The 16,591-nt window shown below is 52.6% G+C and overlaps 6 protein-coding genes across 8 annotated transcripts; 4 read left to right on the forward strand and 2 right to left on the reverse strand.

The window, feature by feature from the left end:
• The first annotated feature begins 123 nt into the window (after nt 1-123).
• On the forward strand, nt 124-3,464 carry NCU06257 (hypothetical protein). The gene is made up of 3 exons (XM_957768.3): nt 124-443; nt 503-1,431; nt 1,501-3,464. Exons 1-3 carry the CDS (start codon nt 421-423, stop codon nt 3,264-3,266), a joined length of 2,718 nt encoding a protein of 905 aa, XP_962861.3. The 5' UTR covers nt 124-420; the 3' UTR covers nt 3,267-3,464.
• Nucleotides 3,422-6,182, reverse strand: NCU06258. 2 transcript variants are annotated; one of them, XM_011395600.1, is made up of 3 exons: nt 5,288-6,182; nt 4,790-5,172; nt 3,422-4,734 (listed from the first exon to the last, which is right to left on the reverse strand). In XM_011395600.1, the coding sequence occupies exons 2-3, from the start codon at nt 5,166-5,168 to the stop codon at nt 3,785-3,787; spliced, it is 1,329 nt and encodes a 442-aa protein (XP_011393902.1). In that variant the 5' UTR covers nt 5,169-5,172; nt 5,288-6,182; the 3' UTR covers nt 3,422-3,784. The 2 variants fall into 2 exon arrangements, with proteins under 2 accessions (XP_011393902.1, XP_011393901.1); XM_011395599.1 differs by having other exon boundaries at nt 5,280-6,182.
• Nucleotides 6,183-6,368: 186 nt separating this feature from the next.
• Nucleotides 6,369-9,359, forward strand: NCU06259 (sorting nexin-41). Its single transcript, XM_957770.3, has 5 exons — nt 6,369-6,997; nt 7,119-7,426; nt 7,488-7,754; nt 7,810-8,901; nt 8,961-9,359. The coding sequence occupies exons 1-5, from the start codon at nt 6,901-6,903 to the stop codon at nt 9,054-9,056; spliced, it is 1,860 nt and encodes a 619-aa protein (XP_962863.3). The 5' UTR covers nt 6,369-6,900; the 3' UTR covers nt 9,057-9,359.
• An 846-nt stretch (nt 9,360-10,205) lies between these two features.
• NCU06260 lies at nt 10,206-12,240 on the forward strand. Of its 2 annotated transcripts, none has more exons than XM_011395602.1 (2): nt 10,206-10,851; nt 10,905-12,240. In XM_011395602.1, exon 2 carries the CDS (start codon nt 11,032-11,034, stop codon nt 11,932-11,934), a length of 903 nt encoding a protein of 300 aa, XP_011393904.1. In that variant the 5' UTR covers nt 10,206-10,851; nt 10,905-11,031; the 3' UTR covers nt 11,935-12,240. The 2 variants fall into 2 exon arrangements, with proteins under 2 accessions (XP_011393904.1, XP_011393903.1); XM_011395601.1 differs by having other exon boundaries at nt 10,206-10,841.
• Nucleotides 12,241-12,566: 326 nt separating this feature from the next.
• Nucleotides 12,567-13,934, reverse strand: NCU06261 (uracil phosphoribosyltransferase). The gene is made up of 2 exons (XM_957772.2): nt 13,278-13,934; nt 12,567-13,048 (listed from the first exon to the last, which is right to left on the reverse strand). The coding sequence occupies exons 1-2, from the start codon at nt 13,555-13,557 to the stop codon at nt 12,645-12,647; spliced, it is 684 nt and encodes a 227-aa protein (XP_962865.1). The 5' UTR covers nt 13,558-13,934; the 3' UTR covers nt 12,567-12,644.
• A 560-nt stretch (nt 13,935-14,494) lies between these two features.
• On the forward strand, nt 14,495-16,542 carry NCU06262 (chromosome condensation protein). Its single transcript, XM_957773.3, has 2 exons — nt 14,495-16,438; nt 16,507-16,542. The coding sequence occupies exon 1, from the start codon at nt 14,630-14,632 to the stop codon at nt 16,208-16,210; it is 1,581 nt and encodes a 526-aa protein (XP_962866.2). The 5' UTR covers nt 14,495-14,629; the 3' UTR covers nt 16,211-16,438; nt 16,507-16,542.
• Nucleotides 16,543-16,591: the final 49 nt, after the last annotated feature.

Consider the following 16,591-nt stretch of genomic DNA (forward strand, 5'->3'; position numbering starts at 1 on the left):
CCCTGACCTGACCTGACTGGCCGAGGTGCCCCACCATTAGTTCAGCGCACTCGCACTCTCACAGAGCGCTGAAGAAGTCTTGGCAGCCATGAACTGTAACCATCACGCATCAGTAGGTCGGTACCTAGGATCACCCTCTTCAACCTCAAAGTCAGGTTTATACTGACAACGGGAACATCCAGGATTCCCTTCATCTCGGCATCTTTCTACAACATATTTCAACATCGTTGATGGCGTCGTCTGTGCCCATACACAGCAGAGATACATATACACACTACCTACCGTTTCCGACCTTGATCAGCTTTCTATTTGTTTACAACCAACAACTCGTTGATAGCGTCACTTGTCCTGAAGTGACTAGATAAAGTAGCGGATTACTGGGACCGTGGCATCTTCGACGTCACATCATTCATCCAAGTCATGAAACCATTATCCGAAGCAAAGTACGTTATGGCCACTCCTCAGAATACCATAACAGCCAACATGCTGACCCTGCCCACAGGTCAAGATGGGAAGAGACGATGCGATATAGCTCAAAACCCTCGAGCTTTGCAGATCTCCAGCAGGCCATCAAGCACCACCCCCAAGACAGTCCATGCCTGGCAGGTTGCCGCTCCGTCTGTTGGAAGATGCTTCTTGTATTCCGAGACTCGCCAACTGAAAAGTGGGGCGACATCTTGAGCGGATGTCGCAGTTCCTATGCATCCATCCATGAGAAGCATCTTCGCTTTATCAAGCACCCGGAACTGCTGGCCAAGCTACCTGTTGATCCTCTGGCAGACGACGCCGACTCGCCCTGGGAACTGGTGCGCAAAGATGAGCTCATCCGGTCGGAAATCCTGCAGGATGTCCAACGGCTGCCGGATGACCCCCTTTATCACCAAGACTCTGTCCAGGCCATGATCCTGGATATTCTGTTCCTCTACTGCAAACTCAATCCTGGTGTGGGAGGCTACCGGCAGGGCATGCACGAACTGCTTGCCCCTATCGTTCATGTCCTCACCCAGGACGCTCTGGACCGAAAGACTGTGGCAGCCGAACAAGAGGTTGGCCCGTTTATGCTTGACATGTTGGACTCGGCATACGTTGAACATGACGCTTACACTATCTTCTCCATGCTCATGGCACGCGCAAGCGCCTTTTACGAAGTCGGTAGTGATGCCAATGGCGAGCAAAACACCATTGTCGAGAAAAGTAGGCACATTCACGACGAGTTGCTTATGCAGGTGGATCCTGAACTTGCAAGCCATCTCAAGGAGATTGAAATCCTTCCTCAGATATTCCTCATCCGCTGGATCCGCCTTTTGTTTGGCAGAGAGTTCCCCTTCGAACAGTTGCTTGTATTATGGGACACGATTTTTGCTCTCGACCCAAACTTGGATCTGATAGATCTCATATGTGTAGCCATGCTACTGAGAATCCGATGGACATGTGAGGACACTCTCTTCTTTGGCACTTTCTGAGCGAAACCAGGCAACTGACACCATGACGCGAAAACAGTACTCGAATGCGACTACGCCATGGCTCTGCAACTTCTCCTCCGCTACCCAGTCCCTCCAGACTCTCAAGGCCCTTACACCTTTGTCGATGACGCCCTCTACCTACGAGACCATCCTAACCCCACTGGTGGCGCCACCGTCATCTTCAAACACACCGGAAAGCACCCGCTGCTCTCATCAGCCGCTCCTTCAGTCACTAGCCCAGGTCCACCACAACCGCCAGCCTCGCCCTCCAAACATGGCTTTGGCAGCTTGCGTCAGCGGACTCTAGGAGCCAGATCACCGTTGTCCTCCTTACAACAACCCGGAGGCGTTGAAGCCTTGCTCTCCGGCGCTGCTAAGAACATGATTGAACGCGGAGAGAAACTGGGCATCAACCGAGCCGTAAGAGACGCCATGGGCGAGATCAAAAAGGGTCTTCAGGAAGCTCGCTCATCTAGTAGGAGTACAGCCCCCCGCAGCCCTTTGCGTGACGGATATCTCTACCAACCACCGCAACATACGGTCACAAGTATGCAGAAGAGAAACAGACAGCTAGCGACCATGTTGGACGAATCAGTCACCAGCCTCAAACAGCTCGCCGCTTCGGGATTAGGGGAAACAACCGACAAGGAAAAGTACGTAGAAGCCGTGGAGATTGCCGCGGCAAAGGTCCAGTTTGTCAAGGCGTGCCTGGAGGACTCATCATTGATACTTGATGATTTGGAGGAGTCCGCTCCTGAGCGTGAACCACAAGCACCGTCGTCCCCGACTCCCTCTGCTCCGGCCTTCAACGCCCTCAGCCTGTCGCCTTCTCGCCACAGGGGTAATACCGATTCAAGGTCACCGACGGTCGCCTTGGATATAACGCCGGTGGTGATGACTTCGTCGATCGTGGAAGAGGAAACGGAAGCCGAAGTTAGCATATCACAGGCATCGACTGTAAATACCCTACCCCCTGCACCTGTACCAGAATCAACGGTGGAAGCGGATGAACCGCCCAAAACCCCAACGGAAATGATGACGCCCGAAAACACTATAAGCAAGCCCCAAACCAGCAACGGCAACGACCCCTCTTCATCTCCCGCCGGCATTCACAAGCCACCAGCATCACCGCCCTCAGCCAACCCCATCGAGCCAACACTATCATCACCACCAACCCACCCAGACCCAGTTTCCTCTTCTTCACCCTCGCAATCAGAAACCCGAGAACAACAACAGCAACAAGAACAACAACAAGAACAGCAGGAACAACCGCCCCACCGCCCTGAACCCCTCCCCACCCGCTCAACAATAGCCCAATCCTCCTTCGCCTGGATGCTCGAACCCGACTCTCCTTCTTTCTCCGCCCCTAACTCTTCGTCAACACAGCAACACTATACCAAGAATACCTTCCCCCCACCCCGCTCGCCTACCACTGCTTTTCCAGATTTAGGTGGTCGTGGTCGACCATCTAGTTCTCACACCTCTAGCCACCCCATCACTGGGACGGGAGGAGGAGCTAAAACTAAGCCAAGGAAGAAAAGTCTCGGAAAGAGTAGTCGCATGAGTAACGCCTCAAGGGAACGTAATGCCTTTCTTTTTGGCGATGATGATGAGGATGGTGAGGGCCAGGCTGCGGGAGGAGGAGGAGGGGGAAAGAAATCGGGACTGGCAATGGGGCCGTTGGGGGATGGGATTTTTGGCTTGGAGGTTATCTCGACGAGTAAAGAGAGGCAACAGGAGAAGGATGGTGGGAAGGAGGGTGATGGGGCGAAAGGAGAAGAGGGAGTGGAGGAAGAGAGGTGATGCGGGATACGATGTATGAGCTTTACTTATACTCAACGCTGGTGGTTGAGATTTTATTGGCAAGGCGTTTGATCTCGGTAATGCTTCAGAATTGTCTTGGTTTTGTTAATCAACGTGGAGAAGGCATGACTGCCCCTGCTCCGTCCAATTCGGTGCTGATTATGAGTTTTGACGGTCATGACTGAAAATATATTTCGTTGATCATAGTGTTACAGTTACTTCGCTGCTCGATTTTGCCTTTCTGTAGGTTCGAGGCGAGATTTCCACAGTAAACTTGGGAGATGGTCGCTATACCGTGAACAATATCAACATCATCCCTCCTATGGGTAGACTTGACAACTCCAAAACTGCTCCGAGATCCAAAGATCAGAGACCATCATCGATACGAGCTCGTGGCGTGGACAGACGCTTGCGCCATGTTCCTCCCATCACTCGAGATAGGCAACCAAATACCAGCGGAGGTAAACACCACAGACCCCATCACTGCCTGATACCATAGATTTACTCCCTGCGCAGCCTCAAACATCCTCCCAAACAAGGTCCGCCTCCGCAAGCCGTTTCTTCTCAAGCTGGAACAGAAATTCCAGAACTTGCTCACCCACCATCTCCTTGGTGCGCTTCATCAATAAACCGCTTTCCACTCGCCCGACATGCTCCGGTACCGGCCCGGCCTCGATCGGAAAGCTGGCCCGGCCGCGGAACATGTCCTGAGTCTCAGGAATCAGCTCGACTTTGATTTGTGGCATTGTCATCCCCAATCTCCTGCACATCTCAGCTATTCGTTGATGGACCGAGATACTATCGTCATGGACGTCAATATCAAGAAGATTATCGGTGGCTTTCCTACAAATAGGCGCGGCAGCCGGAGGAGGTTTGGCAAGATAGGGTGCCAATGACTTCTCGGTGTTACTCACGGCATTTGGATCCGGAGAGGCACCGTTGCTATCGTTATGCGATTCCGATTCCCCGGTCGCGGGAGGCGATGGCGTGGCGGGGATGAAGATGGGCGCAGACACGGTGCCATTATCATTAGCGAATCCGTTGCTTTCGACCGGTGCCGTAGGGGTCCGCTGGGGAGTAATGATCGAAGGGTGCACAACCGCAACTTGAGCTGTTTTCTTCGCCTGCCCGATTTGGGGATTGGCAGGTTTGGGCGTCGCCTTGAAACTGCTGAAAGTCACATTTTTGCAATCTGAGGGCATGTACCTTTGATACATAAGCCACTCGATAGCACACTTGGCTGCGTACCGTTTTGCGTCCTTTTTCTTGTTAAATTGCGGGACGTAAGGTGCTCCGGTAATCTCGTCCTGCAATAGACCATTCTCTTCGCTGGGGAAGAGGATCGGCTCCCAGTCCCTGGTGACTTGAAGTGAGACAAAGCACATGAACCCAACCTTGCCAACCGGATTTTGGTGGCTATCATTATATTCGACCACACACTGTTCGGCTTGATGGGCCTGCTGGTATCCTGTGTAGCGTATCTATGAGTAGGAGCCTGTGTAGACACGGATGTACAGACTTACTCATGAGTAAAGAGACCCAATCAGCTTCGTTAAGGCCAAAATTATGCTTCGTCTTGACAATGGAATTCTTCAGGTCCAGAATGGCTCTCTTCTGGATATCAGTGAGTGGCTCCGGCTGGGGTAGGGCTTCTTGTTCGGCGATCCAGGCCTTGAGGTCTAGGTATGAGACGGGTTCATCGAAGATGGCCGCTCCGACGGGGACAGCAGTGGGAACAGCATTGGGGTGGTGCTTGGCCTTGTCGACTTCCATGGATGTGAACGAGGTTGTTGTTGCCCCGTTAGGTTCGTGCTTGCTTCGTTTTGGTGGTTCTTGGGCGTGGGGAGCAGAAGATGTTGAATGATGCTTTCGTTTATTAGACTGAGGATTGGAGTCGGACATGGTGCTTTATATCTGATAAGCCTCAGAACCGGATGAAGGGCTTTGACTGAAGGGCTACCTCAGTGTTTGGTAGAGTTACACGGGCAGCGAGAGTGGGGTAGGTAGACGGACGGGCTTACTGTGACTGGAGCCAGGCGGGCAAGCAGGCCTACAGACCACTGAGACGACCACTAAGACGCTTTTCACTATGGTTGACTGGACAGAGTCCACCGCGCAGCGCAGCCTTGTACGCGTGAATGTCGCCAGTCGTTCGTCGACGCGGGGCCTGCAAAGAGATGGTTGGTGACGGAATCCGGGAGTAATATGTGACGAGCCGTTTCCCGAGGACGTCTTGGAGCTGGAGCGGGTGCAGAATACGCGTAGAGCCGACGGTGGAGCTGCAGCTCTCTCGAGGATACCTCTTGGTGACAGGGCAATGAGACTGGAACCTTGCAAGTATTGTAACGAGTGGTGGTGCAGTGCAGTAGGTTGACGCCATAGAAACACATTGACAACAAACTGTTTGATTTGACGGAAGAGAAGAAGAGAAACTGAAGAACCTGCAAGTGACGTGACACGGAAGGGAAGTATTCAGTTACGTTGTTGGCAATGTCAAGGAAGGAAGGAAGGAAGGTACGGTCGAAGAACAGCTTCCCTAAAGGAATTGGCGTCGACTCTGGAGGTACTACCGCTCGTAGTCTCGAAGTAGCCCCAGTGTACACAACGAACGGAAAGAAGTTGTCTTGGTACTTGGGCCTCTGACAGGAGTTTAGGTCTAGTAGCCAATAATCTAGTCTACTAGAGGCAAGATCATGCGGAATCTGGATGAAGCGCCTGGCAGAACTGCAGCACGGCGTTTGAGGTCTCCGAGATCAGATGAAAGACCAAGCTGCTGCTTCTCGAGTCGAGGATGTTTAGAAAGAAATCATACATTGCCTCCCTTCAAACGAGCAAATGGAAGTTGCCTGGTACTCGTACTACTAGACAATATGGAGGTTGCATCTCGGCAGCTGGACTACATATGGTGCTGTGTAGGTAGAGGTAGGTAGTAGTGTAGAAAGAAGGAGGACGGACTGTTGAGGCTTGCACTTCATCGATGTATTAGTAGATACCTATGTGCCAAGAATGGTCCGTGCATCGCTGTAGTCGTCATTTCTGGGGTGATAGCCATGAGCTGCCCGCTGCCCGCCGTGCCCGCCCGACCTACTGGTAGAGGTAGCTGCGCCATAGCCGCCCATGGATGATACAAGTGCAACGAACAGCATGAACTGAACCTACCATAGACCATGGAAGCAGCAACTGGAACTTGTTGAGAAGAACAAGTCCCATCTTCCACTTGCACTCGGTTTTGGGTTGTGGCCATCCTCTCCATCGTCGACCTCTGTTTGTGTGTTCCAACTAAGCAAACCAAGCAGAAGCTCTTGTGATCATCATACATACGCGCACTCATACTTACATGTACGCCATCCCCATTAGCTTTACGTCCACCCTCAATCTTCACCTCTCTTCGCGACTCCCGTCTGTGGCCCTCGACATCTCTCCCTCTGCCAAATCCGCCCTCGGCCTCTAGTCTCGAAACCCCGCCATTGTGCTGGTCCTGGTCCCGCGAACCCACGTCTCTTGTCTACCTTCGTCTCTTGCTCGCGTGCAATCACTTGCCACATCCGTCTCAGGTCCTTGACTCTGCGCCTTCCTGTCAACTCTCTGGCTCTACTGCCACCGTCCGCTCAAGCCTAGGAAGAAACGTTGCGTCATGTGGAACGACGAAGACAACAACCCTTACGGGAGCTTTGAGCGCCGTGACTCTTTTGCTTCCTCGACCAATCCTGCTTCTCCGACCGCTCGCGATTGTGAGTTTGACCATCTTGACAGCCCATTCTAATTCTGCCATGACCGATTAGTCGGGTGATATATGCCTGGGGGACTTTGCCCATGACGATGGTGACGCTGATAACGATTGGTACTTGATAGATTCCATAGACGCTCGCTTCCCAACTCCCCAAGATGTTCGGTACGATGCTCCTCTGACGCCCTCGGATGCTGGTGACGACGAAGTACCCGGTCCCACTTACCCTAGGGAAGCAAGCGATGCTGCGACCGATGACGAGACGGATGACCAAGCCCACGGCGAGCTTGTACCACGGCGCAAGCCAGGTGGCTATGACAGCAGAATCGAGCAAATGCTATACGAAAACCCCGAGCTGCCCATTTTGATCACCGAGGCAGGCAAAAGTCAGGAAAGCGGCGGAAGATTTATTGTGTATACCATTAAGACTGGAGTAAGGTTCGGCTTCCCTCGACTAGCTGGCATTGTGTTCGCTAACCAGTCCTTTTGTCTAGGACTTGACCGTTCGTCGGCGATATTCCGAGTTTGCGTCACTGAGAGACGCCCTTACGAGACTTCACCCCACGCTGGTCATCCCCCCCATACCAGAGAAGCATACGATGGCCGATTATGCTGCCAATCCCACAAATGCCAAACAAGACCAGCAGATTATCGACTTACGAAAGCGCATGCTTGCTGTTTTCCTGAACCGGTGCAGGCGCATGGAGCAAGTCCGTACCGATGGTGTATGGTGGCGATTCCTAGATCCAAACTCAAGCTGGGTAAGTCACAAGGCCTTTTGATACGGAGCTAATCAGCCAGCTAACGCAGCCAAAGACGGAGGTACTCCATTCGCATCCCGTGTCCTCCATTCCAAAGCAGATTATGAAGGCGCCTCCCCTGGATCCTGCGAATCCGACTGCTGGACACAGCTTCCTTCCTGTGCCAAGTAGCTCGGCCAAGCTGAAAACGTTGCCGACACAAGCTCTCGACAGTGCTGCGGCGGCGTCCCTTGCTCGGTTTCCACCCGACGCCAACTCCCTCAGCGAGCAAGACCTGGACGCCTATTTCATTGCCTTTGAGACCTCCATCAAGGACCTCGAATCGCTACTCACTGGACCGATGGAGAAAGTAAACCGTCGCACGCTGAACCATTTGTCTTCGTTGGCTTCTGACCTTTCAGAACTCGGCGCTCGATACAACGCCTTTGCTTTGTCAGAGACGGCGCCTACCGTTTCAGCGGCTATTGAGAGGGTTGGACAGGCGGCAGACTCGTCATACATTGCCACGGAAGAGCTTTCCACTTCGTTGAGCGCCAGTTTTGCCGAACCCATGCGGGAAAGTGCGCAATTCGCCGGGGTTGTACGAAATGTGCTGCGCTATCGGATTCTGAAGAGGGTCCAGCAAGAGATGACGACGGATGAGCTCAACAAAAAGAAGGCGCTGTTGGAGTCGCTAGAGAGAAGTGAGGCGGAGGCCAGGAGGATCGATCAATATCTCAGCAGTAGTCAGCAGATCCAGCCCCCTAGGAGGGAACCGCCGGCGCAGCACCGTAGGGACGGGAGTGGCGAGGACACTGCATCTATCGATTCGGACTTTCCTCCTACGCACAGCGATTTCTCTCAGGCACCATCTGCTAAGATCGGGGCGCCAGAGCGGACAGGAGGTAGCCCGAGTCATAAGAAGGCGGCGAGCACCTCGATCACGAACAAGATCTTTGGGCCAATTCGGCACGCAGTTCAAGGAGTGGTGGACGTTGATCCTGAGCGGACCCGGCGTGACACTATTGGAAAGACTAGGGAATCCATCGTGCAACTGGAGCAAGCACAGATTGCATCGGCCAAGGATGTCAAGGACGCGAGCGCGAGCGTCCTCAAGGATCTAAAGAGGTTTCAACGTGAGAAGGAGGATGACCTCAAGCGGTACATGGTAAGACCACGACAATTTACAGTATACCGATCACGACCAATTGCTAACTTGGGTCTTAGCTCGCGTATGCCAAGAGCCAGATTGAGTGGGCAAAGAAGAACCAGGAGACTTGGGAGGAAGCGAAGGCCGAGGTCAACAAGATCAACGAGTCTTAGTCGAACAGAGTGGTCCGTTCTCCGAGTGGGTTGGTTCATATCAAACGTCATGAGGGATGATTTATCATGTGGAGAGTGTACCAACAACTTTCCGGGCGTTGAGGAGATGTCAAAAGGGTTGTTTTTTGTCTTGATGACGAATATCAATTTAGACGAGAATAAAACATAATGAGAGTCCATGCATTACGACTGATGGAGCAGGACTACCTATTTTCTGATATTTGTCCCTTCATTTTGTGCAACCCAGGCGGGCATGTTGGACGAGAGGTTGGACGGGTTGCAATGGGCCAGACAGCAGGCAACTACGTAACATGCAACAACGAACCTTGAATGGGCAGGTTCCACACTTCTTTCAAGGAATCTCGGGGGAGATCTGGAGGTGTAGTGTGGTGGAACGTACCTTGCATAGGCCAGATAGTTCACTTTTTGGACAAAAGCATGATCGGCATTGGACTGGTGGTTGCTGCCCCTGAGCCTTTGTCCACTACAACTGCATACGGTGGACCTCAAAGGTGAGTGTAAAGACATGGGAGACTTGGAATCTGATAATACCGTGTAGACTCGGGGCATCCGTTTTCAAGTTCCGTGGAAATCAGGCATGATCTGTGAGCATACTGTACTGCAACATCCATGGCCGCCAGAAATTGTATGCAAGACGTTAGTTGACTTCGAATATCCACCATCCAGCGCCTTTCCAAAAAATAGATGAAAAAAGGCAGAGTATAAGAAGAGTTGAGGTTACAGTTCTCCGGGGTAGCAACAAAACTCCATTTTTAATACTAGTTTTGCGGGCATAATATATACAAATCAGGCATATGCATGTCCGATTATGCCTGATTTCTAGAGAACCTGAAAACAGATACCCCGAGGTTGGGGCGATACAGTAGACGTACCATGTGAATGACGGAGGTGGTTTCCATCCAGGTCGCCTCCTTCACTTGGTCGCGTTCCAGAGGGCATGTAGCGCATATGGATGGTAGGCCTTGCTTCGCAGTATTTAATCAGTAAGTACCTACCTGTAGGTACAGTCCCGGTGAGAATGGAACTGAGACCCACTTGTTTGTGTCACGTGCATTGGCTACTCTTAGCCTATTTAAGCTAGCTTGTCTCTCCAGATCCCTCTTCTCTTCTACTCTTCAGCCTACTTTTGACCAATGAGAAATCATCACTTTTTAGAACCGTTATTTATACAGTAGTACGGGTACACCCACGAACCTCGAGTGGCATCCAGAAAACGGGCTACACCCTGTTGGCATGGCACTTATAGCGTGTCGTCCAGACGGTCCAGGGGATGCGATAAGATAAGCGTCACGCCCAAGAGTTCATGACGACCCGTTCTTGTCGACGAGACTTAGCAATTCGTGGCCTCCAACACCAACTTTGACCTCAACAACTTTTTACAGTCCATTGTTCACCACCCAGCATTTTTTTCGATTCCTCTTCTCGCGGCACAGCCTGAAAGAACCAGTATTGAATCGAACCTACGACATATCACAGCTATTGGATCTAGCCAGCTCTACTCCAGACAGCTGTCGCAAATCACCACCACCGTCTACGTCGTGTCCCGTCGCTCGTCCACGATCCGCTCTCGCTTGCCGCCCTCACAATGGAACAACCAGGGCCCATTACCGACATTGCCAAGCCTGGCATCAAAGCGCCCCGCGATTTGGCCATTTCGCTGCGAGAAGAAGTTGCTCGGATTCTAGGGAGGAGTTCCATTGGCTTTCCCGGAGCACAACCCGTCAGCTTTGCTCGCAAGCACCTGGAGGAACTACGAAGAGAGGAGTAAGCCAAGGCTCGTCTGTTACGGTTGCGCATGTCATGACTTCTGGCTAACCATCCGTAAAGCTACTATGTCTGCGAAAAATCCGACGGCATTCGCTACCTCCTCTACCTGACCGTCGACGAAGAAGGGCAGGAAGTCCAATACCTGATCGACCGCAAAAACGACTACTGGTTCCTCCCTCGCAACAGCATGCACTTCCCCATGCCAAACGACATTCAAGCCTTTCATCGCGGCACCATCATCGACGGCGAGCTGGTGATGGACACAGTGCCCGGCACAAACGGTCGAAAAGAACCGCGCTTCCTCGTCTTCGACCTACTCGCGCTCGACGACAAAGCCGAACTTTTGAACAAACCTCTCGACAAGCGCCTCGGCTACTTCAGCGCCTACATATACGAACCCTACAAAAAGCTGCTTCAACAGTTCCCACAGGAAATTCCCTTCATGGCCTTCAAGGTGGAGATGAAGCGCATGGAGCTGTCGTACGGCATCGAGACCATGTTCCGCGAAGTAATACCTGCCTTGAAACACGACAGCGACGGTCTCATCTTTACGTGCCGCACCACCCCTTACCACTTCGGCACCGACCCGCACATTCTCAAGTGGAAAGCGCCGCACGAGAACACGTTGGATTTCCGCATGCGCCTCAATTTCCCCCTTGTACAAGCCACCGAGGCCGAACTTGACGAAGGGTTTCCCGAACAATTTACAGATTACGACTCGGTCCCACAAGCGGAACTGTACGTTTTCTGCGGCAACGACGGACCGGGCGGAAGCAAATACGAACTCTTTCCGGACCCACTTTATATCGCGGAGGACGAGTGGGAGACGCTCAAGGCGCTGGGCGACCCGTTGCAGGATCGCGTGGTGGAGTGCTGTCTGGATGCCGAAAACCGGTGGCGGCTGTTCAGGTTTCGTGACGATAAGAATGAGGCGAACCATACGAGTACCGTCTCCAGCGTCATGGCGAGTATAAGGGATGGCGTGTCGGATCAGGAACTTCTGAGCGCGGCGACGGCGATAAAGGAGAGCTGGAAGATACGCGCGCAGAAGAGGAAGGAGCAGCAGCAGCAGCAGCAGCCGAAGCACTGATTGTGTGCCCAGCGCTGGCGGAGCAGGCCCGTGAGGTTTGAGCGGTGTTCTTTAGGGGCTATTTGGAGGGCCGGTGACTTTCCTCTTCCCTTCTTGTTTCCTTGTTCTATTTCATCGGTGTTTAGTGGTCTGACTTGGAAACAGGTGCTGATATCTGCACCGACTATACCTGGGCGTTTGGGGAATGGTGGGCTTTTGTTTTGGGCGGTAGCTCTTAATGCATATCTTTTTTTTGCCCTTTCCAGTTGTGAAATGGCATAGAGGGTGATTAGTATTACCCGTGCTGGGACCCCGCAGAGTTCTCTCTCTCTGTGCAGAATTGCGAGTGAGACTTGTCGATTCAAGTGATGTGTATCATTTATTTTGTCTTGGCTATGGGTAAGTTTGTTTCGAGTTGCCCTGATGACTACCCAAAACCATCCAACAGAACAATATTGAACTACCTTGTTGCTTTTAACTAGGTGAAAGACGCTGGGAGAACCTATCGGTCATTGTGCCATCGAATGACATGTCCTTTACATCGAGTTCATCTTACAAAGACCAAATCACTTCCTCAATCAAGTGCGAATGAAAGTAACTCAAAGAGAATTGTAAACTGTGTAAGCAACAGGACATAACGACACACCAGCACATGCATATAACGGTGTTCAATTGTATATCCAAATACTAAATAAATCTAACTCCCATTTCCTCTCCCCTCCCCTCATCATTTACTTGCCAATTGTCAAAAACAAGCGATCCCCCACATCTCCCAATCCCGGCTTCAACATACCCCCCTTTGTAAGTTCCTGGTCCACACCGGCCAGCCAGATCTCGGTTCCCTCGGGCCACTCCTCGGCTACCTTCTTCACACCTTCGGCGGCGCCGAGCACGGAAAGAACAATGACGCGCTTCGCGCCCCATTCGATCAACGTCTGGATGGCGGCCGCGCAGGTGCCGCCGGTGGCGATGATGGGGTCGAGGATGATGGCTAGGTCGGAGGCAGTTTCCTGGGTGGGGGAGACGAGGTGATTAGGCAGGTTGTTGTAGTACTCGACGGGGGCCAAGGTGATGGGATCGCGGAAGAGGCCGAGGTGGTGTACTGGGACGGGTTGGGGGAGGATGGTTTGGATTGCTGTTTTATTTTTTTTGCGGTGTCGTTAGCCAGGTTCTCTTTATGTAGAGCGAAACCAGCGGGGGAGGATGGTAAGTAGATAGGTAGCAGAGGAGGAGAAGAGCAGGAGTCGGTAGCAGGAAGGAGAAGAAAGGGGAGACAACAGTAACACAAAACAGAACGAATGGAAGAAATCAGGTAGTAAACCCAGAGAAGAAAGAAAGAAAGAAAGAAAGAAAGCAAGACGTACCCTCCACCATTCCCAATCCACTCCTCAAAATCGGGATCAACGAGATATTCCCCGGCGTTGCCGTAGTAGTCTCATAAGTAAACCCGAGGGGCGTTTCCGCCTGGGGACCGGGAGCCGTGGTCATGGCCTTTGCGAGAGCTTCTGAGCCCAAGAGCAAAGAAATCTCGTGGATCAAGGTCTTGACATCTCGCGCGCTGGTGGTCTTGGAGCGCAGCTGCGATAGCTTGGCGAGGAGGCAGGGATGCGTGGAAACGTGGACGTTGGGTGGTAGAGAAGACATGATGAGCAGTCTTGTGTTGGTAGTGGCGGTGATGGTGTTATTCGGTATAATCGACGAGGTACGTGTTGATATGGTTTTCTGGTTTGCTATGATAGTGGTGGTCGTTGTGGTGTCGTCGAGATGTTGATGCTACCGATGGTGTGTTTGAACAACAAAAAGTTGAAACGAGGAATACAGAAGAGTAGTAGGATAGGAAGAACACGAAGACGTCTCGGGAATCTAACGGAGGCTACATATCATCTATCAGACAGACAACGACTGACTGACCGCGAGTGGGACGGGGCCGAGCTGAGAGGGCGACTCCGGCGAGTGAGATGGCACTCAAGCTCCCATCGCCGTGTTCCGAAGCTCCCCTCGGGCAGGTTGCACTGATTCCGTCTCTAGCGTACTTCTGTTATCCGCGAATCTGAGCAACTACACAGCTACTCTAACTCACTTGACCTTTCTTCTACTGCGTATGGATACGTAAGACGCCTGTCCCGGCACTCCAAGTGGCCCAGTGTCCATGTCTATGTCTTGAGCCAAGACAGGAACGAACAACCTACACCAAGCATCAGTGAGGTTTGGTACTTGGACGGTGAGCATTGGCAGTCACTCAGTGAGGGACCGGAGGGGGGGGAAGGACAGCAAGGTACCTTACAGGGAAGGTCACTTGTGTCAATGATTGGAGACGTCTCCGCATTCAGGACGATCAAGTGGGGTGCGGGGCCTTTGCTTTGACAGGGAACCGTTCTTTCTCCACCCAGTCTCCATCCCCCCCGGCATTCATGACGATAAGATAACAAGAGTGAGGTCAAAGACCCGTACAGTAACCGCTATCAGGCCGTTACTGTCACAATGGCACTGTCACTATCAGATTCAGCAGATCCGTCATCGGCTTTACGCTACACAGTACAGAGATAGTAATTACAGAAACCTTGAAACAACAAACATGCACTGCGAATCAGAGCGAGCCCGAACCACCATCCTTTTGGTAATGGAAACATGTGCGGCCTATGGTGATGCTTGATCTGTTGTAGTATCTCTCTTTCTTCCCCCACGGACGGCCATATCGGTATTGTTAGGATTAGTGATGATGACCGCCCCGAGCGATACCGAGGGATACACTGGAGGGCAAGGAGATTCCCCTGATTCACCCGACCGCAACCGTCAGCGCAACCTCGTCGACGACCACAATCACAATCAAGGACAAGATGATGGATACAGCCAGGGACATGTAACCGGGACAGGGTTACATCCGCTTCACCAGTCACAAGGCCGTTACCCTCGCGCCTCTTCGCGCCGTGCCTCAGCCGCGCCCCTCAACTACGATGTGCCAGACGACTATGCACACCTCGAGGCATCCAATATATCGCCAGTCCAGAATCCAGACGAGGATCCCATCACTCGCCTTGACACTCTAGAGCGGGTCAGGACTCGCGATAGGGACTACCTTCGGGAACAAAGACGGAAACCACTACCACCACCACAAGAGCCCGAGTCATCAGCAGAAGACTACGAAAGAGAAAAGCAAGCCGGTGTCGTTGCCAAAAGACAAAAAGTCTCGCGCCTCGCCACCGAACTCTACACCATCTCGTACCTCATCTTCTTCTCCCTCCTCGGCACCCTCGCCAGACTGGGCCTACAAGCCCTCACCTCTGCCTACCCACAATCACCCATTATCTTCCCCTCGATATGGCCCAACTTTGCCGGCTGTGTGGTTATGGGCTTCCTGGCTGAGGATCGCATGCTCTTCCGGCCAGACTGGGGCCAACAACAACCTAACCCCAAAAAAGACGACGACGATGATGAAGAAGCCAAGGACATCGACCCAGCAGCAGCCAAGAAAGCTCACATGGCCCTGAAAAAGACCATCCCGCTCTACGTCGGTCTCGCAACCGGCTTCTGCGGCTCTTTTACTTCCTTCTCCTCCTTCATCCGGGACATCTACTTGGCGCTTTCCAACGACCTCGCTGCCCATGGTAGTAGTGCTGCCCCCGTCTCCCGAAACGGCGGTTACTCCTTCATGGCCCTCCTCGCCGTCACTATAACCACCATCTCCCTCTCCCTCTCTGGCCTTTTTGCGGGTGCCCACCTCGCCATCGCCATCGCCACCCTCTTCACCCGTTTCGATTTGGGTCTGCCCTACACGTTCGTTAGCCGCATCCTCGACCGTCTCATCGTCCTTTTGGGATTCGGCTGCTGGCTAGGCGCCGTGTTGCTGAGTATCTGGCCACCTGACCGCCACTCTGCTCAACCAGAAAAAGAGCGCTGGCGCGGCACGGCAACCTTTGCCCTCGTCTTTGCCCCCTTGGGCTGTCTCACGCGGTTCTACGCCTCGGCGCATCTCAACGGACGGCTGCCCAGTTTTCCGTTGGGGACTTTTGTGGTGAACATGCTAGGCACGGCGGTCTTGGGCATGGCGTGGGATTTGAACCATGTGCCGAGTTTGGGAGGAGTGGTGGGGTGTCAGGTGCTGCAGGGTGTGGCCGACGGGTTTTGCGGGTGCTTGACGACGGTGTCCACGTGGGTTTCCGAGTTGGCGGCGTTGAGGCGGAGACATGCCTATGTTTATGGGGGTGCGAGTGTGGGCGGGGGTTTGGCGTTGATGGTGGTTGTTATGGGGAGTTTGCGGTGGACGGAGGGGTTTGGTGAGGTAAAGTGTATTTCTTGAGGTGGCAGGTGCAATGGTAGGTAATGGATGCATGATAAGGGGTTGGTGGCTGTTAAAAGTTGGGCGTTTGTCACTGGGTGCATATGTTGTTTGTTTATGGCAAGAATTGTTGGATGAGCCAACAGCAATGATCTGCTAAATATTATCCTGATGTTTGGAATGTATTACCACCCTTTCAGTACTGCTGTCACGCTCACCATGTTCTATCAAAGATGCCAGCAATTAAAGGTATCAAAGACCCGGGGGTGGGGAGGTACGACGGGATTTTGGATGAGCTAGGCTGACAAACAAAAAAGATCTAGAGAAAAAATATTCAACAAGCCTCTAAACTGACCAAAGAACCCTTTGATCTACATGCTCCCTATCCAGAGGGCCCCTTTA

Source organism: Neurospora crassa, linkage group III (genome assembly GCF_000182925.2).
Source record: "Neurospora crassa OR74A linkage group III, whole genome shotgun sequence".
NCBI lineage: Eukaryota > Fungi > Ascomycota > Sordariomycetes > Sordariales > Sordariaceae > Neurospora > Neurospora crassa.